Source organism: Lepus europaeus, chromosome 6, assembly GCF_033115175.1.
Source record: "Lepus europaeus isolate LE1 chromosome 6, mLepTim1.pri, whole genome shotgun sequence".
Classification (NCBI taxonomy): domain Eukaryota; kingdom Metazoa; phylum Chordata; class Mammalia; order Lagomorpha; family Leporidae; genus Lepus; species Lepus europaeus.
The window spans coordinates 66,021,371-66,044,971 of record NC_084832.1 but is presented as its reverse complement, the minus strand read 5'-3'; the positions used below and the strand labels follow the sequence as shown (position 1 = coordinate 66,044,971).

The 23,601-nt window shown below is 41.6% G+C and overlaps 1 protein-coding gene and 1 pseudogene across 1 annotated transcript; both read left to right on the top strand.

Annotated features, from left to right (window-relative positions):
- Nucleotides 1-1,001: 1,001 nt before the first annotated feature.
- CKAP2 (cytoskeleton associated protein 2) lies at nt 1,002-19,337 on the top strand. The gene is made up of 9 exons (XM_062194264.1): nt 1,002-1,145; nt 1,969-2,053; nt 3,360-3,438; nt 3,546-4,408; nt 4,822-5,026; nt 7,886-8,056; nt 10,240-10,309; nt 16,431-16,683; nt 18,122-19,337. The coding sequence occupies exons 1-9, from the start codon at nt 1,076-1,078 to the stop codon at nt 18,375-18,377; spliced, it is 2,052 nt and encodes a 683-aa protein (XP_062050248.1). The 5' UTR covers nt 1,002-1,075; the 3' UTR covers nt 18,378-19,337.
- Nucleotides 19,338-20,432: 1,095 nt separating this feature from the next.
- On the top strand, nt 20,433-22,173 carry LOC133762103 (testis-expressed protein 10-like; annotated as a pseudogene).
- The last annotated feature ends 1,428 nt before the right edge of the window (nt 22,174-23,601 follow it).

Genomic DNA, 23,601 nt, shown 5'->3' with positions numbered 1-23,601 from the left:
TACAGAAAATCCCACACCTGCTTTGCTACTAGCTGCCATAAGAGGTCTGAAGACAAGAGTGGACAACAGTGGGAAAAACCTACCTCAGTGCAGGGCCGGCTTTGGAGGTCCTCACAGCTGGGCAGGGGCGCTGTGGGGAAGTCACACCCTCTCACCCCTGTCCCCACGCTGAGACCCGGCTGAAACAGAACACAGCCCCAGTCCAGCCTGAGTGCAGAGCCCAGGCAAGAGGAGAAAAGTGGTGATCTCAGAGCTTAGAGCCGGAAAGGGAGCCTGGACTCTCCCTAACTCTCCCGCACTAAAACCTCCCGCTGGGAGTCGTTAGGTTTCCTCTGGTGGAGGTGTTGGTGGCTTTTATGAAGGTGCCAGTTCTAGGGAGGGCTGAGCGTTGTGGCCGCACAGCTAGGCACCAAGTGTCTACAGTAAATGCCTTTCATCTTCACAGGGGAGTACACAGCCTGCAGAAGGGCGCGCCTCTCCCCTCCTTCTCTCTCTCAGCTGAGAATTGTGTGGTATGCAGCCATAGGAAACGGACTTCAGTTCCCGTCTGCGAGCTCAGCAAACGTGGAAAAACGATTTCCGAGCTTGTCATCTGTGAAACAGACATGAGGGTAGCGGGGTAACGTGGGCGAGAGGAAAACACTCGTGCTCTCGGCACCTAGCCTGCTGGCTCAGTCGTCCTGCAACAGGCGCAGCCAGAGCACACTTTCTTCCCGTCTGCCTTCCTCTCAGGACCGTGGCCGTCCGGGGACTCGTCCTATCCGCACCCTCGAGACGCTGCTCGGTGAGGACTCGGCGGACCGACTCCTCCTACGCCGCACAGGCGGGACGAAGAGCGTTGTTTGGCTTTGAAACGCACGGGCTCGCGGGCACCGACCCGGGTGGACGCCCGGGCAGCTCCCGGCAACCGCAGCGCAGGCCCCGCCTCTCTGCGCCTATTGGCCCATTCAATTCACGCCGGCACCAATGGGCGGAGGCGGCGCCCGCGCTGTCGCAGGCGAGAGCAGGGGCGCGCAGTGGCCTGAGGGAGTCTGAGCCGCTCCGCGCAGACGCGCATCCTCCGACCGCGGCTGCTATGAGCACGCCGGCCGTTCCCCGGGACCTGCAGCTGCCCCCGAGTCAGAGGGCCCAGTCCGCGTTCAGAGGTGAGGCTGGCCGAGATGGTGGGCGCGGCGCGAGCCGGCCGGAGGGGCGCGGGCGGGCGTGGGGTCGGCGGTCAGGGCCGCCGGGCCTCCCGCCGACTGCGTGAGGACTCGAACCGGTGGCTGTTGGCTCTGTGGTGCTAGTGTGCGGGCTGAGGGCCTCTTGTGCGGTGGCTGCCGGCTGCGGACCGGCAGACACGAGGAATCCGTTTAGCGACGGAGCGAGTGCGCAGGCCCGGGTGGCGTTGGGGGTCCCGGGCCCGGGGGGCGGGGACGTGGCCGGAGCGGGGCGGGGCGGGGCGGGCGCACAGCCCCACTGCGCCTGCGCCGAGCCCTCCCCGAGCCGGGTCGTGAGCGCCTCCGGCGTGGGGGGCTCGCCTGGTCGTTGTTTGGATTCACTTCCTCGCCTCCTTGTTCTGGGAGCCTTGGGGTTAAGTGGGTCTCAACAGATACGACTACTGTTACTTCTTTGTTCTGCAGTGAGAAAACAGTGATTCTCAGCTGAGCCAGTTCTGGCGAGTTAGAGCTTGGGAGTCCATTGTCTCACCTGCCGCTCGGTTCCCTGAGGCAGGGCTTTCAGCACCGCAGACATTGGTTTTGCACACAGTAGAGAACATGATTCTCCTGCACGGTGCTTGTGGGGCCTTTCATGGTCACATTCGATTATTAATGGAATTATTTCCCAAAGGCAATGCTGAATTGGGCACTTTTCTGGAAATGGAAAATGTGATCTCAAGGACAGCAGTTTTCGAAGTAAAATCTCCACTTAGCAATATTTGCTGATTTAATTAACGTTGACTTACAGCTCTTATATTTTATTATTTAGAACAAAGGAGACAGAAATTCAAGGAACATCTGTTAAGAAGAAAAACATTTTGTTCATACAAACAGGAAAATCAGACATTATCCAGGTGAGGTCAAATTTATTCCAATTTATTTTTACATTCTTTTTTAGTACAAAGTTTTCAAATCTGGTGCTATTTTGCACTTTCAGCACATCTCAGTGTAGACTAGCCACATTTCAAGTACCTCAGGACCTACATGTTGCTCGTGGCTACATTATTGGATGGTGTACCATTAGATTATTGAGTTTTTCTATCTAAATTGATTCACATTCTTAAGCAGAAACAAAGGTGTGTGTATGTGGTGGGGCAGGGGTTTCCAAAATGTAGAGATTTGAAGATTGTTTTAATCTCAACTCAACATAGAAAACTCTTGATATTATCTTATTTACATTTTTAGAATTTTACATGATTATGGCAAAAACAAAGCTTATGAAAGTATATGGAAGTAGAAAGACAAAAGGTTCCCTTACTTTCTACAGTTAACTCAATGACGGCATCGTTTCCAGGTTTTTTGCCTGATAAGAACCTGGGCTGTAATCTAGGTCTGCCATTATTGCTAAAGCCACCATTCAAAATGTGTAGTCCTGGCTATATCACAGCTTTGCCACTTCTCTAAGCTGATTGAACAAACAGATGTGAAAGGTGGCAAAACCATAATTATTAACTATCGCAGGTATCAAATTTTGTCAATTCTAAACATATAATTTTTTCACATTTTAACGTAATCTCTAGACTTAGGATCTGTTTTAGAGTCAATGACAGGTCTGACTTTTTTCTCCTCTTGTTTCATGTTAGAGAAAATCATTAGAATCACCTAAAAGATTGTCACAGCCTGTGCTGGTCAGTCTATAATTGTAAAAGGCAGATTAGGTTAATTAGAGAAAACATTGCTTTGGATAAATGGCCTAAAAGCAATGCCAACTAGAAACTCCAGTTTTTAATTTTTCCTGGCTTGTGTGTGGTAAATTCTGGATTTCCTTTGGGAAGACTATTTAAAAAAATATTTTTCCCAATTTAATAAATCTGTTAGTAAGTGCTAAAACTAACCCAAGGAGGTGTTGCTTGATAAAGGTTTTTTTCTGAAGACTTGTTCGGACCCTAGAGAAGAATGATTTGGAATAAGATTGTTAAGTGATTATATACTCTATGGTAGGGAAGATGTTAAGACTTTTAGGAAAATTCCTCAGTTGTCTTGTTTGCTACTGCACTGTAATAAAATTTTTTCTTAGGAGAAATCTCATCTCAGTTTTACCTCAACTTAAAATCTAAAATTGTGAAGTTGGTTAGTTATTAATATCCCCCCAGCCTTCTTCCCAAAAAGGAAACCTCCTTGATACAGGATTGATTTCTCTCTCTTTTTTTTTTTTTTAAGTTGTGGAGAACAGACAATAATGACATCTGAGGACCAGGTCCAAAAAGGAACAAAAGCTCTGAATCTTAAAACAAAAATGGTAAGATACGAACATAGAACTCATAAATATCTTTGTTTTTCCCCTTTATAAATTCTTTCTGAAAGAAATGAGTCCTAAATTAGTTTTGTCTTAAATAACTCTTTTAGGCTGATAAAGAAAATCTCAATAGACCTACAGGGAACAAAACTACAACAGTGGACAAAAGTTATGTTCCTTTAAAACTGTCTAATGAATTAAACAACTCAACCACAGTAATTGATGCAAAGAATTTTGGTGATGATAATCAAGCTATACAATTGTTATCAATTAAAGAGGATCCCCAAAGTCAACATATGACATTAAGCCAAGCATTTCACCTTAAAAACAACAATAAAAAGAAACCAGTGACTGCAGAAAAGCCAAAGCAAGATGCTAACATGCCCAAAAAACCTGTGCTTGGAGCTTACCGTGGTCAAATTGTTCAATCTAAGATTAATTCTTTCAGAAAACCTCTACAAGTCAAAGATGCAAGTTTGACAACAACGAAACTTGCAACTACTGTCTCTAAAGCCACAAAGCCTCAGCCTGTAAACACTAGCAGTGAAACAGTGAAAAGTGAGCAACCCTCAAATATGACAGCTGCCACTAAATCTGTGAGAGCTACATCTCAGAATACACAACTTGTGAGACCTCCTATTAGAAGTCACCATGATAATACCCAAAACACGGGGAAGCAAAGCATCAGTAGAACCTTGGCCAACGTTACCATCCGGAAAGGGCCTCGGGAAAAAGAATTATTACAATCAAAAACAACTTTATCTAGCATCAAAACTGCTTCTTCTCAGGACATAAAAAGAAACAAGGCACTGTCAAGAGGCATAGTGTCTGAAATGGTAGCCAAACCTACTTCATCTTCTAATACCAAATTGGTAGAAAAGTCAAAACCCGTTGACCAGCAAAGACCTACTATAACAACAGCAACTGTTAGTAGTAGGTCAGGTCAACCCAAAGAAACTGCAGAACAGAGAAAGTAAGTAGTTGTAATTTTCTTTATTTTATTACTTTAATTTTCAATAGAATATCACTTTTGGATACATTGAATGTACTAGAATTTTTCATGTGTCCTGTCATGTGTGTGATGTCATGTGTTATGGGACAGTATGATCCAATAGAGATTGTATTTAAGTGTTTTATTAGTTTGCATTCTGTAACCTAAGTGCATAATTACTGGGAGACACTTTATAACTTCTTTATTTAAAAATGAACTTGGGATCTTTGAGCATACAGTTGCTCTTCATGTGTTCAGTATGTTTCAGCTGTGAACTAGGTGTGTGTCACTAGTGTAGAACTACTTAAAGACCTGAAATACTTTGAAACTTGCTCCATTTGGCAGAGTTCTATCATAAATATCAAAGTAATACTTACTGCTGCTTCTAACCACAGAGCTCGTCTGAGTGAGTGGAAAGCTGGCAAAGGAAGAGTATTGAAAAGACCTTCTAACCCAGTAGTTCAACAACCTGAGCCTGAGGGACAAGCTGAAAAACCAGTGGGGTCCTTCTGGACTACCATGGCAGAAGAAGATGAGCAAAGACTATTTACTGAAAAAGTAAACAAGACAATTTCTGAATGCCTGAACCTGATTACAGAGGTAATTTTTATTTTATACAACATTTGTAAAGCATTTTAAAGGTTGAAGATTACTTATTAATTAGATTGTCAGTCTTTTTGACCAAGTAATATCGGTGAGTTGCTGTTGATTTAATGTTGTCAAATTGTTTGCACAGTTAATTAATTAATTACTGCCTTGTTTATTAATTGTGAGATTGTTAGTCTTTCATTGACTGAGTTTTGCACTGAGTTTACATAAATAGGTCAAAGGGATAATTGAGTTTTTACTTGAGTTCCAATTTTGTAAGATGTTAGTATTCAGTGGACAGGGTAGATATTTACTTTTACTTCTGATATTTCTGTTTCTTATCTTTGCTCAACATACTTAAAATTTTTTTATACTCATTATGTATTTTACCAAAGGCTAGCAACACGAGTACTATTAATAATAATCACTGGGGCCAGCACTGTGGCATAGCGGGTAAAGACACTGCTTGCAGTGCCGGCATCCCATATGGGTGCCAGTTCGAGTCCCGGCTGCCCCACTTCCAATCCAGCTCTCTGCTATGGCCTGGTAAAGCAATATAAGGTGGCCCAAGTCCTTGGGCCCCTGCACTTGCATGGGAGACCAGAGGAGGCTCAAGGCTCCTGGCTCCTGGCTTTGGATCAGCGCAGCAACGATCTTTGCGGCTATCTGGAACCAGTGGATGGAAGACTTCTCTCTCTGCCTCTGCCTCTGCTTCTCTGGAACTCCGACTTTCAAGTAAACAAATAAAATCTTTAAAAATAATGATAATAATAATTAAATGAACCATTATCACAGATTAAATTCAGATTAATGAAAATAATTCTCAAACAAAATCCCATTCATCTCTAAACCAATATCATCCTGGTCTTGAATTTATTGTAAAATTTTACTATTTGAAACAAAATCTTCTGGAGTGATAATAATCAGCCCCAGAATATTTTCTTTATTTATTGACTACTGTTTAATCTTGTTTTTGTGAACCATTAGTGTCTAAGATCTATAACAAGACTGAATATAGGATATGATTTTAAAACACAGAGAGAGGAGGAGAGGCAGAGAGAAAGGTCTTCCATCCGCTGGTTCACTCCCCAGATGGCCGCAACACTTGGAGCTGCACCAATCTGAAGCCAGGACCAGGAGCTTCATCCAGGTCTTCCACATGGTTGCAGGGGCCCAGGGACTTGGGCCATCTTCTACTGCTTTCCCAGACCATAGCAGAGAGCTGGATCGGAAGTGGAGCAGCCAGGACTCAAACTGGCGCCCATATGGGAATGCTGGCACTGCAGGGGGCAGCTTTACCCACTGTGCCACAGCGCTGGCCACATAGATGAACATCTTTAAAGCTTTTGAGGACCCGTAAAAATTATAGTCAGGAAAACGCTGATCCTATTATTACTTTGCTGCATTAAGGTATTTTGTTTTGATACTATGGAATTTTTCTGCCCTGCTGTTTAACTAAATATAACTCTTACATAAACCACTCAAATTCATTTTGGCCATAATATCAAAACCCAACAAAGACAAATATGGAGGGGCCAGTACTGTGGCTTATCAGGTAAACCTACCGCCTATAGCACCAGCATCCCATGTGTGTGCTGGTTCGAGTTCCGGCTGCTCTACTTCTGTTCCAGCTCCTTTGTAATGCACCTGGGAGAGCAGTGAAGGATGGCCCAAGTGTTTGGGCCCCTGCACCCACGTGGGAGACCTGGATGAAGCTCCTGGCTCCTGACTTCAGCCTGGCCCAATCCTGGCTATTGTGGCCTTTTGGAATGTGAACCAGTGGATGGAAGATCTCTTTTCTCTGCCTCTGCCTCTCCCTCTTTGTAACTCTGCCTTTCAAAAAAATAAATAAATCTTTAAAAAAAAAAAAAAGACAAGACAAATATGGAAAAAAACCCTCAGGCTATTCCCAAACATTTGATAGATGCAAAAATTCTAAATAAGGGGGCTAGCATTGTGGCACAGAAGGTTAAGCCTCCACCTGTGACACTGATGTTGACCCTGATGGAACTATAGGCTCCTGGCTTCAGCCTGGTCCAACCCTACTCCTTGCATCCAAGTGGGGAGTGAACCAGCAGATGGAAGGTCTCTTGCTGTCTCTTCTTCTCTATTACTCTACCTTTTAAATAAATAAAATCTTTCAAAAGAAAATTCTAAATAAGGTATTAACATGGAACCACACTATATACAAGAGGATAAACATCAAGACCAAGTAAAATGTTAGACTTCATTTACCAAAACAAGGGTACTCTAAAAATGTCCATGTTGGTTGCAGGTGTTTGGTACAGTAGTTCAGTTACTACTTGGAATACCTCATCCCAAATCTGAGTGACTGGTTCGAGTCCTGTTTGTCCTACTTCCAATCCATCTTCCTTCTAATGCTCCTGGGATAGCAGCAGAGAATGGCCCACATACTTGAGTCCCTGCCACCCACATGGGAGACCCAACTTGACTTTCAGGCTCCTACCTTGGCCTGGTGCAGTCCTGGCTGTTGCAAGCATTTGGGGAGTAAACCGGCAAATGGAAGATATCTCTCTGTGTCTCAAAGATAAATGAAAATAAATAAAAGCATTTTTAAGTGTTCATGGAAGTATAGAATTAAAAGATAAGTTTATTTTGATGCAGAAAAAATTTGAAATTCCTACATAACTTTTTCATAATATACATTTTCTATGAACTTTTTGAAGACTGCTTATTTATGTCTCAACTATTATTTCATTTCTTTTGCCTTATATTTATTGCTGATGATATGCTTCTTGTTAATCATTCACAATAAGTTTGGAGTTAGGATGATTTTTGTTTTAGTAAGCTTAATTATTATTTGTAGTTTGTAGGGTAAAAAAAAACACACGTTATTTCTTGCTGTTTTAGGGGTGCCCAAAAGAAGAAATACTGATCACACTGAATGACCTGATTAAAAATATTCCAGATGCCACAAAACTTGTTAAGTATTGGATTTGCCTTGCACGTATTGAACCAATCACAAGTCCTATTGAAAATATTATTGCAATCTATGAGAAGGCCATTCTGGCAGGGGCTCAGGTGAGTTAAAATTTATTTATATATATTATTACAGTGAAAAAGATAAAGAATTATTTTGGGACGCAAGATAGTGTAACTTAATAAAACTGGTTTGTGTATAAATAGTATAATAGTAATGAATGTTCAGACATTAAAGGATTGCATTATAGAAGCTATTTCAAAGCCTTCTAAAGCTTTTCGTCATGTACTAGAGATAATCAGGGGTAGGGAATTTTTTTTTCTGCCAGGGGGCATTTGAATAATTAAAACATCATTCATAAGCCATACAAGATTATCATTTGCCTGCTATAGATGTATTGAATTTCAAGTCCTGCCTGTGTTTGCCTTGGCAGGGCCAGGCCAAATGACTTCGCATGATAGGCATTCCCCACCCCTGCCTTAGTGTATGTATACTTTCAGACAGGCTGAAATGTGAATTTAATGAAACTTTTTGTGAGAAATGTTTTAGCACAACATGTCATTGTGTACATTTGCTATTTGGGACATTTACTGTAAAACTTATTTTTAACATTAAAATTTTCTTAATTAAATATAAAGCAAATATAACTAAATGAACTTTTAAATATAATCAAGCTCTGATGGCTTTGTGAAAGAACTCTGCCTCTAGGAGTATATCTGAATGTACTTACTTTATACACCACATGAAGTCGTCCTGCTCACATACAGAAAATGACAATAAACTGGTTTTTTCTCACATTATTACCACCATATCTCTCATGTTTTCTAAACTATTGACACAAGAAACCCTGTATAAAGAGTGAATCATTTCTCAAGAGTTTTTCTTTGGTTGAAGATTTTTTGTTTTTATAGGTAAATGTACAAAGACATAATTCCTTTTCACCAAGTTTCTAAAAATATATTTTTTGAGGCTGTTTACATAACTAATTTTTTAAAAATTTAATTTTTTTTTTGGCTTTTCTCTAAGAAAGGTTGATTCTCAGCAAAATCCATAAATGCTGAAATCAACTTTTCACCTGAATCAAAAATCAAGTATTGGATAGATATTCTCTTATTGGTTATTACATTCTTGAAGGGTAATTGTATTTGACAGAATCCTAATTGAAAGGGAGTATTAGATCCCTACTACAGTAAACCAGAATGGACATTTCTTTTAAGGCAGCTTAAAGCAGTGTAGTTAGGGTGCAAAACTAGAGCCACTGCTGTGTGTAGAATGCAGTAATGTAAACAAAGATGTGATACCAGAGCAGAGTTGGAAAACAGGAATCAGAATTGGTCAAAAAATTTGAAAGCAGAATGGGAATTCAGGAACACTTGGTAATCCAGGACTGCTCACTTACCTTGAATGTATTGTGTTAGCAGGCATGATATCTCAAAGGAACATGGTGAGTACTATGATACATGCAAATAGTGCACATTTAGTAAAGTTTTGAATAAATGACATATATTGAGCTGATCAACCATAAGCTATTCAGAGATGCATTTAATAGCATGTGAAACAAAATATAATAGTGAACTTAAATATAGGAGAAAAGGAGCTATTAAACTTAATACTCAGCCTTTTCATATATACTGATACTGTTAATTTTACCATCTTCATTAATTTTGTTTATATCAGGCAAGCAGCAATAGTTATCAAAGGCTTCAGAAAAATAGGGAAAATTTTAAATTGATGAAATTCTATTCTGTAAATTCATTTTTACTTATAATTTGGAAAAAATGGTCATTTTTAAATCTTAGTAGCTACTAAGTGTTTTGAGAAGCATGGTTAAAGAACCATTGTCTCGGGGCTGGCATTGTTGCACAGCAGTTTAAACTGCCCCCTGCAATGCCGCCATCCCATTCAGAGCGCTGGTGCAGGTCCTGCTGCCCTGCTTCCCATCCAGCTCTTTGCTGATGTGTCTGAAAAGGTAGGATGGTCCAAGTACTTGGGCTCCTACCATCCATGTGGGAGACTTGAAGGGAGTTCTGGGCTCCTGGCTTCGGCCATTGTGGCCATTTAGGGAGTGAAAAAGCAGATGGAAGCTCTCTTGCTCTCTGTCACTCTGCCTTTGAAATAAAGAAATAAATCTTATTAATAAACAAATTTTATAAACAAATACTGTCATATTTTAAAATGTGAAATTTTGATCACTGGCCTTAACATTTTCAACTTGAATCATCTAGTTAATGTCTGAGAATATAAAACTAATATGGATTTGCTTTCTTTATTTAAAAAAATTAAGCCTATTGAAGAGATGCGGCACACGATTGTAGATATACTAACAATGAAGAGTCAAGAAAAAGTTAATTTTGGTAAGTTTTATTTCATTTCCTTCAAGCAAATTGTGATTTTGTTAAATTTCTTTGCAGAATTCATGTTTTCTTTTTTCTTTAACTTTTCAAAATATGTAAGCTGTTTCTGTTGACCTACCTCTCAGTGGCTTTAAGTATTATTAGGAATTATTAGGAATTTTTAATTAGGAGTTCTGGTTCAAAATCCAAATTGTCATTGATTGTCTATGGAAGTTATTTTACCTCCTTAGGCCTTAATTTTCTACAAATATCAGATAGTTTGGGGTAGGCATTTGGAGCCACAGTTAAGATGTCGCTTGGGATGTGTATATCCCACATCAGAGTGTTGTGATTTGAGTCCCAGCCCCTCTTCTGATTCCAACTTCCTGTAATGCAGCACCCTAGGAGGCAGCAGGTGGTGGCCCAAGTACTTAGTCCCTACCACCCACGTGGGAGGCCTGGATTGGGTTCCAGGCTCCTGGCTTTGGACTGACCCAGCCTAGGCTGTTGTGGGCATTTGGAAAGTGAACTGGCAGATGGAAAATATCTCTCTGTCTCAGCCTTTCAAATAAAAATTTCAAAAATACTATTTTTTAAATGAGGCAGTTTAATTGGATGATCTCTAAAGGCTTCACCTATTAAATTCTATCATCTATTTTGTGCTCTAGAAAAGCTCATTCAAGAATTCCTTGTTTGGATACAATAGGTAGAGATATGAAAGAGATTCATTACTGTCAGACATAGAATATAAACATTTTTTAGATTCAAGTATAGGTTTTGCCAACCTTAGGCACTGTAAGATGGTGATTGTTGAGGATACTGAATGAAATAATGTATATAAAGCAAGTATCATAGTGTATGACAAATAGTAAGTTTACTAAACATCAGCCATTAACATTCATTAACTTAAAGAAATCACTGTACAGAAATGTAAGCTAATTTGTTTTCCTGTTTAGAAACACTGTTTATAGTTTTATTTTTGGTTTTGGGGTTTTATTTTTGCTACATATCACCCAATCAGCAAATGTTTGAGTACATATTATTTATTGCCTCCCTGTATCTGTTTATTTTCTTTTGATTGATGTTAAAATGGTTTAAACTTTTTTAAAAAAACATTTATTTGTATATTTGAAAGAGTTACAGAGAGGCAAAGTTAGAGCGAGAGAAATCTTCCCTCTGCTGGTTCACTCCCCAAATGGCTGGAGCTGGGCCAATCAGAAGCCAGGACCCTGAAGCTTTCTCCGGGTCTCCAACATGTGTGCAGGGACCCAAGAACTTGGGCCACCTCCCGCTGCTTTCCCAGGCACATTAGCAGGGAGCTGAATTGGAAGTGGAGCAGCCAGGACTCGAACTGGTGCTCATATGGGATGCCGGCACTGCTGGCTGGCGGTCCCTTTACCAAGTACGCCACAGTGCTGGCCCTGGTTTTTGTGTCTTTTTTTAAGATTTATTTATTTATTTGAAAGAGTTACACAGAAAGAGGAGAGGCAGAGAGAGAGAGAGAGAGCTCTTCCTTCCGATGGTTCCCTCACCAATTGGCCGCGAAGGCCGGAGCTGTGCCGATCCGAAGCCAGAAGCTTCTTCCAGGTCTCCCATGCGAGTGCAGGGACCCAAGGACTTGGGCCATCTTTCACTGCTTTCCCAGGCCATAGCAGAGAGCTGGATACAAAGTGGGGCAGGTGGGACTTGAACTAGCCAGGGCATTAACCCGCTGCACCACAGCGCCCGCCCCTGGCCCTGGTTTTAAATTCTTTAAGGTTTCTGATGTATGCTACCAGATTGCTTCCCAGAGCGGATACAGTACTATTATTTTTAGTACATGAAATGAATTTAAAATGTAGAACTCTAGATTCAGGATTAAAATTTAAATAATAACAAAGGTCATGCTTAATTATAAATTGTATTATAAATATTTGCTTATGTGACATACCAAAAAAAAAAAAAAACCCACAACTGCTTGGTGGAGTTAATATGTTAATGCCATATTAACCTAGTAATGTGTTCCAGGAGACCATTCTGTTGGCAGTATGCTTAATTCAGTGGGGAATATTTCATATTAAGGCAACTGTTAATAGGATCCATGAAAACAGAGGATGTATGACCTGATCTTACTAGGCATATTTAATAGCTTGAGAAGAAATAGGGAAGTGAGGAAATTCTGGAAAGACTACTTGGTATACCACAAAAGGAAGAGAAAGATTTAACCCAATTGTGTCTTACTTGCTAAAAAGCAAGTGGAAGTAAAAGCTTTATAAAAAGTTTTCCTCATAATTCTCACTAGCTCCAAAGGTAATGTATAAAGGTAAAGCCAGTACTTAAATCTGATTCAGTTACTCTTAATTTTCCTTAATAGAATAAAACTGGTGTTCTCTAACTGGAGAATGTCTTTGGATGGGAAAAAAGCTATCCATAAACTCAAGAGTTTCTGAAATACATCACTACAAGATCTGAATATAAGATCCATTTTGCAAATCAAAATTATAAACAGCAGAGAACATAAATGGAAAATATAAAACAAGTAATAATAGGGGCCGGCACCATGGCACAGTGGGTTAACGCCCTGGCCTGAAGTGTACCATTGGATGGAAGACCTCTCTCTCTTTCTCTGTTTCTCTCTCTCTGTTTCTCTCTCTCTCTCTCTCTTTCTCTTTCTCTCTGCATCTCCTCTCTGTGTAACTCTGTCAAATAAACAAATAAATCTTTAAAAAAAGTTATAACAGAAAAGCGTTACCATTTGGGGATCTCTGCTCAGGTGTCTCAAATCCAAACTTGAATGCATCACTTTTTTAAAATAAATATGTATATATACTTATTTATTTATTTGAAAGAGCAGTAGAGAGGGCTAAGAGTGCCAGAGAGAGAGAGATCTTCCATCTGCTGTTTCATTCCTCAAATGGCCACAGTGGCGGGCATTGATCCACACTGAAACCAAGAGCCTGGAACACCATCCTAATCTAGATTGCAGGATCCTAAACACTGGAGCAGTCTTCCACTACTTTCCCAGAAACACTAGCAGGAATCTGGATCTGTGGTAGAGCAGCCTGGACTTGACCCAGAGGTCCGATACAGGATGCCAACATCACAGGCGGTGGCTTAACCCAGCAATGCCACTATGTGGCTGCCCCAACACATACTTTTCCCTAAATCTGAACCTTCTTTTGGTTCCTGATCTAAATGATTGGTGTTATCCAGTTGTCCAAACCAGAATCTTGGGATGCTTGTGACTTCCTTACCCTTCCTATCTCCCTACTTCTGCTTCTCAAGCACGGGGATTAAATATCTTTTTAAAACCCATCTACTTCTTTCCATCCTTCCTCTCGTTAGTGTGGTAAGATCTCCTGTAGCTCCTAGCTGGGCTACAATAGCTGTCTCCTTAGTTTCCTCTCTCTACTCTTGCTCCATCCTAAGCCATTCCCAACGCTGCCAGAGTCCTGTCCTGTCCCTCAGTTGCTCGAATTTCTGACTCCAGCATCTTCTCTTGTCACTCTTCCTCTGCCCCAAACCTTCTGTTTCCTTCTTTTGTCTTTTATTTTCTTCATTTCCCAGGAGGGATTATACTATCTTTGCTTCCTGGTCTTTTCATGCAAATCTTCCTTGGGGTCAGCACTGTCACATCATAGGTTAAGCCACCACTTGCAGCACTGGCATCCCATATGGGCTCTGGTTTGAGTTCTGATTGCTCCACTTCCAGTCTAGCTCCCTGCTAATGTCCTGGGAAAGCAGTGGAACTGCTTGGATCCCTGCACCAAGAAGAAGTTCCTGGCTCCTGGCTCTGGATTGACCCAGCTCTGGCCATTGTAGCTATTTGGGGAGTAAACTAGCAGATGGGAGATTTCTCGCTCTCTCTGCCTCTGCCTCTTTCTAACTCTATCTTTCAAATAAATAAATCTATTTTAAAAAATCTACTTTTTCTTTAACTAATTCTCACTTATCCTTTAGACCTTAACTTAAACATCACTTCCTTGATTAACCTACATTAATACACCTTTTCTTCCTCCTACAAACCTAGGTTAAATATACCTGCTTTGTACTCCCTGTTTTTTCCCCTATGCAATATTTAGTGCACTTGGTTACTTGTTTAATTGTTTGTCTCATGTTTTAAATTGTAAGCTTGATGGACAAGAACGGTATGGAATCTCCTGACCACTGTATCCCTAATACTAATGCAATGCCTGACATATATTGGATGCTTAAATTATTTGTTGAATTACGGATTCCCTGTTCCCTTTTTCTCAAACCTTGGTCTTTCACTCACTAAAAAAAGCCATAGCCACTTATCAAGAAATTAAACATCTCTTAGTAAAACTCTCTAATAGTTTTCCTTAAAAAGAAATGCAGAGACCTTTTTAGCTTAATAGATTTATCAGGATGTCTCATAAGTATTTAAATCTAATGTGTTTTATTTTGAACTCTTTATCTTCTCATACTGCTTCTGCATACTCATTGTTCCTTTCTCCAGAAGGGGGAAAAAAAAAATCTCTTCTGGCATCAGTGACTCCTAAGCAAGAAATTTTTGAAGGAACATGCACACTCATCTATACATAGACATCATTTTATTTGTTCATGAAATCCTGAATCAAATATTTCTCAAATGGACCTTTCTACTTACAACAACTTTGTCTTCTTACCATTATAGATCTTCCTTTTCATTCCATGCCTTGCCTTTCTAGACAATCCTTCACATCAACCAAATATATTTTTCCAATGAAATTTTTATCAAATTTCTTGCATATAAAGTTCATTACAATTGTGCGCCTGCCTACTTGTCAGCTCCTCACCTCCTCCCCACACTGCCACTTTGCTCATTACCCTACATTCTAAACACATTAGTTCTTTAATGTTTTGATTTATTTATTTTAAAGATTTATTTTATTTATTTGAAAGGCGGAATTACAGAGAGGCAGAGGCAGAGAGAGAACAAGGTCTTCCATTCCCTGGTTCACTCCCCAGATGGCTGCAACAGCCAGAGCTGTGCGGATCAGAAGACAGGAGCTTCCTCTGGGTCTCCCACTGAGTGGAGGGGCCCAAGGACTTGGGCCACCTCCACTGCTTTCCCAGGCCATAGCAGAGAGCTGGATTGGAAGTGGAGTAGCTGGGACTAGAACCGGTGCCCATGTGGGATGCCAGCACTGCAGGTGGCAGCCATGCCCACTATACCATAGCGCTGGCCCCTAATGTTATGTTAATAGATCATTTTGGGGCCGGCTAGCAGTGGCACAGCGGGTTAATGCCCTGGCCTGAAGCACCAGCATCCCATATGGGCACCAGTTTGAGACCCTGCTGCTCCACTTCCAATCCAGCTCTCTGCTATGGCCTGGGAAAGCAGTGGAAGATGGTCCAAGTCCTTGGGCCCCCTGTGCCCATGTGGGAGACCCAGAGGAAGCTCCTGGCTTCGGATTGGCACAGATCTGGCTGTTGTGGCCTTTTGGAGAATGAACCATCAGATGGAAGGCCTCTGCCTCTCCCTCTCTCCCTCCCTCTCTCTCCCTCCCTCCCTCTCCCTCCTCTCTTCTCCCTCTCCTCTCCCTCTCCTCTCCTCTCCTCTCCTCTCCTCCCCTCCCCTCCCCTCCCCTCCCCTCCTCTCCTCTCCTCTCCGTGTAACTCTGACTTTCAAATAGATAAATAAATCCTTTTAAAAAAAGATCATTTTATTTTATGTGTCATACTAAGATTTCTTTCTTGGTCTTGTCCAGTACTCATTTTTCAAGACTCAGGATAAATGCTATTTTTGAAGCTTATGCTTGCCATCTCTGTGTACCACAAGCAAAATTAGTTGTTCCTTTTTACAGGTTATAATAATCCTTGATTCTTTTTTCATTTATAGTGCTTATCTCATTTTATAATTGTTTTCTTTCTTCAAATATTTATTTATTTCACTTTACTTATTTGAAAGGTAGAGGCACAGCTGGAATCAGGGCTCAAACTCATGTACTCCAGTATGAGACGTGGACATCGGAACTGCTGGGCTAAATGCCGATTCTGATGGCAGTGTTTACTTAGGAGAATTGATGGTTAAGAAATGGCAGTTGGGTTTCATTCTTTAATCTTGAAAATATGGACCAACTAACTTTAATGTCTTCTGATTTTGTTCCTAAAATATTGCCAAAAACTTACACTAAATAAGTAAATGTGTTTTCCATAGGAGGAAATACTGAAGAGGCTTATGCAACCAAGGAACAAATCCAACAGGGCAACACTGAAGATAAAGATCTTAATCTAGAACCAGTAAAACAGGAAATAGAAAATAAACATAGAAATGTGGTGTTTCAAGATTGTGAAAAAGAACAAGATGATAAAACAAAAGATTCAACCAATGATGTTAAAACCCCCAATACTGAAACCAGAGCAAGTTGCTTAATTAAATATAATGTATCCACTACACCATACTTGCAAAGGTAAACTTTTAAAATATAATGGCTGTGATTTATTTTCCTGCTTAGGGATAATAAATATGGTATTTCTAAGGTAGCTCTAGATTGGAACTATCATTAATATTGAAAACCTTTTGATCAAATTAAATGTCTTTGGACCATTTCACCTTTTAAATACTCTGCTTTGCTTTTTTCTAAATATTGCCGTTTTGGAAAAGAAAACTTCTACGTCATTTTATGGAATCTCTGTATATTAGGAGTTAACCAGTGAAGTATCTACTGTATACAAGTTCTTTTTTTTTTTTTTTTGGACAGGCAGAGTTAGACAGTGAGAGAGAGACAGAGAGAAAGGTCTTCCTTTTCCGTTGGTTCACCTCACAAATGGCAGCTGGCACACTGTGCCAATCCGAAGCCAGGAGCCAGATGCTTCCTCCTGGTCTCCCATGCAGGTGGGCCATCCTCCACTGCCCTCCCAGGCCACAGCAGAGTGCTGGACTGGAAGAGGAGCAACCGAGACAGAACCGGTGCCCCAACCAGGACTAGAACCCGGTGTGCCGGCACTGCAGGCGGAGGATTAGCCAAGTGAGCCGCGGCGCCGGCCGTACTGTATACAAGTTCTAACAAATGATGGAAGGAGTAAGTTCCTCTCTTCAAGGAGGTTACAATACCTGTACCTGTCCACAAGACAGGGTTGTAACATATAAGTTATAGAATGATAAATAGCATAGACGTACAAAATAAAAATGTTCACTTTGGGGCCCAGCATAGTGATATGATGGTTAAAGCTTCTGCCTGTGATGCTGGCATCCCACATGAGTGCCAGTTCATGTCCCTGCTGCTCCACTTCTGATCCAGCCCCCTGCTAATGGTCTGGGAAAAGCAGCAGAAGATGGCCCAAGTGCTTGGATCCCAGGGAGACCCAGAGGAAGCTCCTGGCTGCTGGCTTTGGACTGGTCCAGCCCTGGCTGTTATAGCCAAATGGGGAGTGAACCAGTAGACGGAAGATCTCTTTCCCTCTCTGTCTCTCAATACCTCTGCCTTTCAAATGAATAAATAAATCTTTTTTTTTTTTTTTTTGATAGAGTGGACAGTGAGAGAGAGACAGAGAGAAAGTTCTTCCTTTTTGCCGTTGGTTCACCCTCCAATGGCCGCCGCGGCTGGCGCGCTGCGACCGGCGCACCGCGCTGATCCGATGGCAGGAGCCAGGTGCTTCTCCTGGTCTCCCATGGGGTGCAGGGCCCAAGCACTTGGGCCATCCTCCACTGCACTCCCTGGCCACAGCAGAGAGCTGGCCTGGAAGAGGGGCAACCGGAACAGAATCCGGTGCCCCGACCGGGACTAGAACCCGGTGTGCCGGCGCCGCAAGGCGGAGGATTAGCCTAGTGAGCTACGGCGCCGGCCGAATAAATAAATCTTAAAAAATAGTTTTTATAACTCTGGGAATAATTTTGTGTTTTATCAGTGTAAAAAAGAAGATGCAATTTGATGAAACGAATTCTACATATAAAGAGCTGAAGTTTCTTACACCAGTGAGACGTTCCCGTCGTCTTCAAGACAAGACTTCCAAATTGCCAGATATGTTAAAAGACCATTATCCTTGTGTGTCTTCACTGGAGCAGTTAACAGAGCTGGGAAGTGAAACCGACGCTTTTGTCTGCCGTCCTAATGTAGCACTCTGCACGATGTTCTCTGAGACCAATACAACAGAAGAGGAATAAAGCTCTGATGAAGAATGGGGTTTTGTTATTCCTGAGTGTTGTCTTTTGTGTGGCTTTGTATTTCCTTTTGGTCTGGAGATGGCTAAGTCCCTAAGTATTCTTAAAAGTGAGCTCCTTTCCTAGCATTTATCTTATAACAGGCATTGCCTTTCTATGCAGTGAAAACATAATCCTGCCTTGTCGATCTCAACACTTTTCTTTAAAATAAATAGTTTAAAACAGCTAGTTTACTGTGTTCCTTGACTATAAACAGGTTTGGTCATGTTAGCTTCTTTACTTAATCTAAGTACAGTAAGATGTATCATCAGAAAATAAAATGTTCTTGATAAAGTTTCTAGTTTTGTATTTTAAAAAGTTGTGCTAATTTTTTTTGATGACTGAGTAGAACCAACTCCCTTCAAGTATAAAACAAGGTTTGGCTTGCTTTTCCACCAAATTCCTGTTACCCAGACTGTTGTGCCCTGTTGTGTCTCTTGGACTGCTTGTCATTTTCATCAGTGATAGCCTGTGTCTCTGGACTCTTGGCCTTTTTCTTTTAATTATAACTGAGGTCACTAAAAAGGATAAATAGCTTATTCCTAAAAGAGGGTTCTTTGTGTAAGAAAGACAAGAAACCACATTTTGTAGATATTTGAAACTTTAATCTGAGTTCCTTTTATAACTTGACTACCTAAAACATTAACTTCTATAGCTTCATTTCATAGTTTATTAACTATTAGAATTGAATTAGGAAAGGGAGTATATAATATTTAATAAATGTCAATCTTGCTGAGGTATCATTTCTAAAATAACCAAATACTTATACTTGCTTTCTCCTCTATAACAACTTTACTTCTCAGTCATGACTCCAGCAAAATAAAATTTATATACAGTAAAGCATTTTCTCCCCATATATAAATCCACCAATAAAGCTGTTTTGTAAGTCCCAGAACTAATATTTTCATTTCATACATCCTTTTGTAACTAAAATTTCAGATAAGTGAATTGTAAAAGATTAGTTTAAAAACTATGTATGTAATATGAATGTGGTTAAAGATCATATACTTACATCTTATGTATATTCATTACATTTGTATAATATCTCTGTTCTATTTATTGTGTTCTTATGTTCTAGAGAGTAGGATTTTTATTCTTTTTTAACTGCGTACCTGATATGTATACAATAAAAATATCTGTATAGTGGTGTTTCAGTGATATTTATTTTAACCAATATTTTATGAGATGCATAAATGAATCTACATTAAATGAACTACAGTAAATGAATTTAAATTATCTCTTTGGGGCCAGCGCTGTGGCGTAGTGGCTAAAGCCACTGTCTGCAATGCTAGGATCCCATATGGGTGCTGGTTTGAGACCAGGCTGCTCCACTTCCAACCCAGCTCTCTGCTATGGCTTGGGAAAGCAGTGGAAGATGGCCCAAGTCCTAGGGCCCCTGCACCCACATGGGAATCCCAGAAGAAGCTCTTGGCTCCTGGCTTTTGATCGGCCCAGCTCTGGCTGTTAAAGCCATTTGGGGAGCGAACCAGCAGATGGAAGACTCTCTCTCTCTCTCTCTCTCTCTCTCTCTCTCTCTCTCTGGCTCTACCTTTCTCTGTCTTTAAAATACGTAAAATAAATCTTAAAAAACAAAAAAGATATTTAGGGTTGTTTTGAGGATTAAATGAGTTAATATGTATCTAGTCCTATGCTAAGCATTTTGCATACATTAACTCAAAACAGTACCCATCTTTACTAACCTGAATATGTTATCTATAATAATAGCTTCTTATCCCTGGTTATTACCCAGTTCAGAAGCTCCCCTGACTGGGTGACCAAGGGGCCAGACTCATTGTCACTACCCTCACAGGCTATTCTTGCTGATTATCCCCTCGAAGGATATGCTGGAGTCTTAACCCACAGGACCTCAGATTGAGAACTTATTTGGAATAGGATTATTGCAGATGTAATTAAGATGAGATCATGCTACAGTAGGGTCAGCCCCTATTCAGATATGACTACTGTCCTTATTTTAAAAAAAGGAATTTAGGAGACATGGCCACATGAGGACTAGGTGATATGAAACTCCAGGAGCAAGAGTCTGAGGCTGCCAGTGCACACTTGCCCAGTGGGCTATTGCTTGCACGCTCTCCCTGGGTCTCCTTCCTCCGGCTCTGGTTCCTGCCAGGCCCTCAGCACTCAAAAATGACAAAGAAACACCAAGGTGATTTTCAAAAAAAACTCAAAAAGAAGCCCAAGTTAGAAAACGCTACTGTTTAAAACTTCAAAACGAAAACTATACATCTGCCTGAGCAACTCAAAGAGGATGGAACACTTCCAACAAACAGCAGGAAACTTCAAGGATTTGCTGTCAGATGCATCACTGTAGTGCTGGAGTGAAGCAAAGTGCTCTTCTTGGACTTAAAGACCTTTTGTCTCAGTACATGTTTGTAATTGATGCACACCTTTCAAACCTACTAAGTGAAGTGACTGCTGTGTTTACATATAAAGATGCTAATGTATGACTAGCAGCAGTTCAACTTCAATTCCTGGCCCCCAAAATACGAGCTGAACAAATTTCTCCATTTTTTCCTTTGGCCTTGGCAGATGGATCCAGGAGGTTGAGAGAAAGTGAAGGACTTCAGGAACAAAAAGAAAATCCCCATGCCACTAGAAACCCCATTTTTATCAATTGGAAGGAACATGCCAATGACCAGCAACACATCCAGGTTTATGAAAACAGAGATTCACAACCAAATGTCAGTTCACAGTTCAGGCTATGGTATCTTGTTGGAGGATTAGGTGGTATGGATGAAGGCCTATCATCTACTGAAGACCTGAAAGGATTTATTGAGATAATAATTCCATGACTAATTGAATGCTGGATTGAAGCTGTGCCTCTGCAGCCAGCTGCTTCTGTTTGAAATGGTATGGAATGAGAGCCTCTACAAGTTATGCAGCAAGTCCTTATTTCCCTTTTGTGGAAACTGTCTAAAGAACATGATGAAACCCATAAATTGGAATCATGGCTTCGAAAGAATTGCCTTAAATGGGGCGCCGGATTCTGTCCGGTTGCTCCTCTTCCAGTCCAGCTCTCTGCTGTGGCCCAGGAGTGCAGTGGAGGATGGCCCAAGTGCTTGGGCCCTGCACCCACATGGGGGAACAGGAGGAAGCACCTGGCTCCTGGCTTGGATCAGTGCAGCGCCAGCCATAGCGGCCATTTGGGGGATGAACCAACAGAAGTAAGACCTTTGTCTCTCTCTCTCAGTCCACTCTGCCTGTCAAAAAAAGAAAAAAGAAAGAAAAAAAAAGAATTGCCTTATTTATTTCAAACACCATTTTATGAGTCATTTCTGTATGCATTAAAATAAATAACCAAGAACAGAAGGAAAGAAAAGCATCAAGCATTGCACGATTTTCTCCAATAACATAGATCATCTCTTAGTGAATTTAACACTGTCTGATATCATGGTCTCCTTGGCAAACGCCTCAACTTTGCAGAAAGACTCCAGTTGGATAGAAATGATCAGGAGATTTGTGACAGAGACCCATGAAGATGACTCTAGGCTGAATGGTAAGCAACTGAACAGATTGTTGGAGTGTCATGGAGGTTAGTGTAGATACAACACAGCAGAGAGGCTAGAGACTGATTAAGGCCGTGTATACCTTTTATCAGCAGAGGGGCCTTATCCTTCCACTTCAAACTTCGTTGCTGCTGCAGAGCCTGTGGGTGAACAGGGTTGGGCCTGAGGAGCTGCCTTTGGTGGGCCAGCTGCTTCGCCTGCTACTTCAGCACACTCCCCTCAGACACATGTGTTGACCAATGCTGTCTTGGTCATCAAGAATATCCCAGCCTTGAAGAGCAGCAGTGTGCAGGAGCAATGTACGTGCAGGAGCAATGTACGTCAGTGACTTACATTATTGCTTCAATGTGTACATCACAGGGCAGTACCCACGGGCCCAGCGCCTTGAGTGCAGGGTACTGAAGAGGAGCTATGGTACCTCCTGTGAGAAATTGGGTATTCACATCTTATTTTGAGGAGAGGCTGATGTAATAGATGTTTGTCATTAAAGCTGAACTTTTAAAGAAAAAAATATAAAAAGAGGAATTTAAATCCAGAGAGGGCACCCATAGAAAGAAGATGTGCCCTCTTCCAGGCCAGCTCTCTGCTGTGGCCAGGGAGTGCAGTGGAGGATGGCCCAAGTCCTTGGGCCCTGCACCCCATGGGAGACCAGGATAAGCACCTGGCTCCTGCCATCGGATCAGCGTGGTGCGCCAGCCGCAGCACGCCTACCGCGGCGGCCATTGGAGGGTGAACCAACGGCAAAAGGAAGACCTTTCTCTCTGTCTCTCTCTCACTGTCCACTCTGCCTGTCAAAAAAAAAAAAAAAAAGAAGATGTGAAGAGACCCAGTGAGAAGACAGCCATCTTCAAGGGAAGCAGAGAGGCCTGGAAGAGACCTTTCCTTCTAAGTCCTTAGAGGGATCCAAGATTGCCAACACCTTGATCCTGAACTTCAAGCCTCTGGACCCATGACACAGTGGATTTCTGTTCCTCCCACCCAGTCTGTGGGAGGCTGCTTCAGCCGCTGGAGCAGATTAGTACACCAGTGGAACAAGGCAAGGAGTCTCTCTCGTGGGAAAGAGAACAGTCAGGCCCTCTTATCACCTTCTCCACTGATGGTGTCACTGATAGAGAATGGCTGAGGTCTGTGCAGGCAGCTCACTCCTGAGGAGCGTTAGTCCATAGCAGTGTATGCTGTAGCAGTGTTCTGCATACAGGCATGTGCAGCACTTTTTGCTGTTTGTTTTGCATTGAAAACAGCTCAAAGTTGAGTACAAAGAGCACTCCGCACGTGTTGCAAATGTTAGCCATTTGTAACAGTATATGCCCAGGTCCTTAGGGCTATCACTCAACTGCGGAGTAATTGATATATCAGAGTATACCAGACAGGTTCTGGATCAGCCTTTGAAGTAAATACTACATTTTCACACAGTTTGGTTACTTGCTGTGCCAGCTTCCTATAGCAGCTGTAATGCCTTATCACAAATCAAGTGCTTACAGTTGTGGAGGGCGAATCTGTAAGCGCTCTCATGGGGTTAAAATGACAGTGTCAACAGAGCTACTTTCTTCTGGGAGCTCTAGGGGGCAATGTGGCTCCCTTTTCCAGCTTCTTGAGGCCACCTGCATTCCCTGGTTCCTGGCCCCTTCCTCCATCTTCAAATCCCTCTGTGACTCTGACCTCCT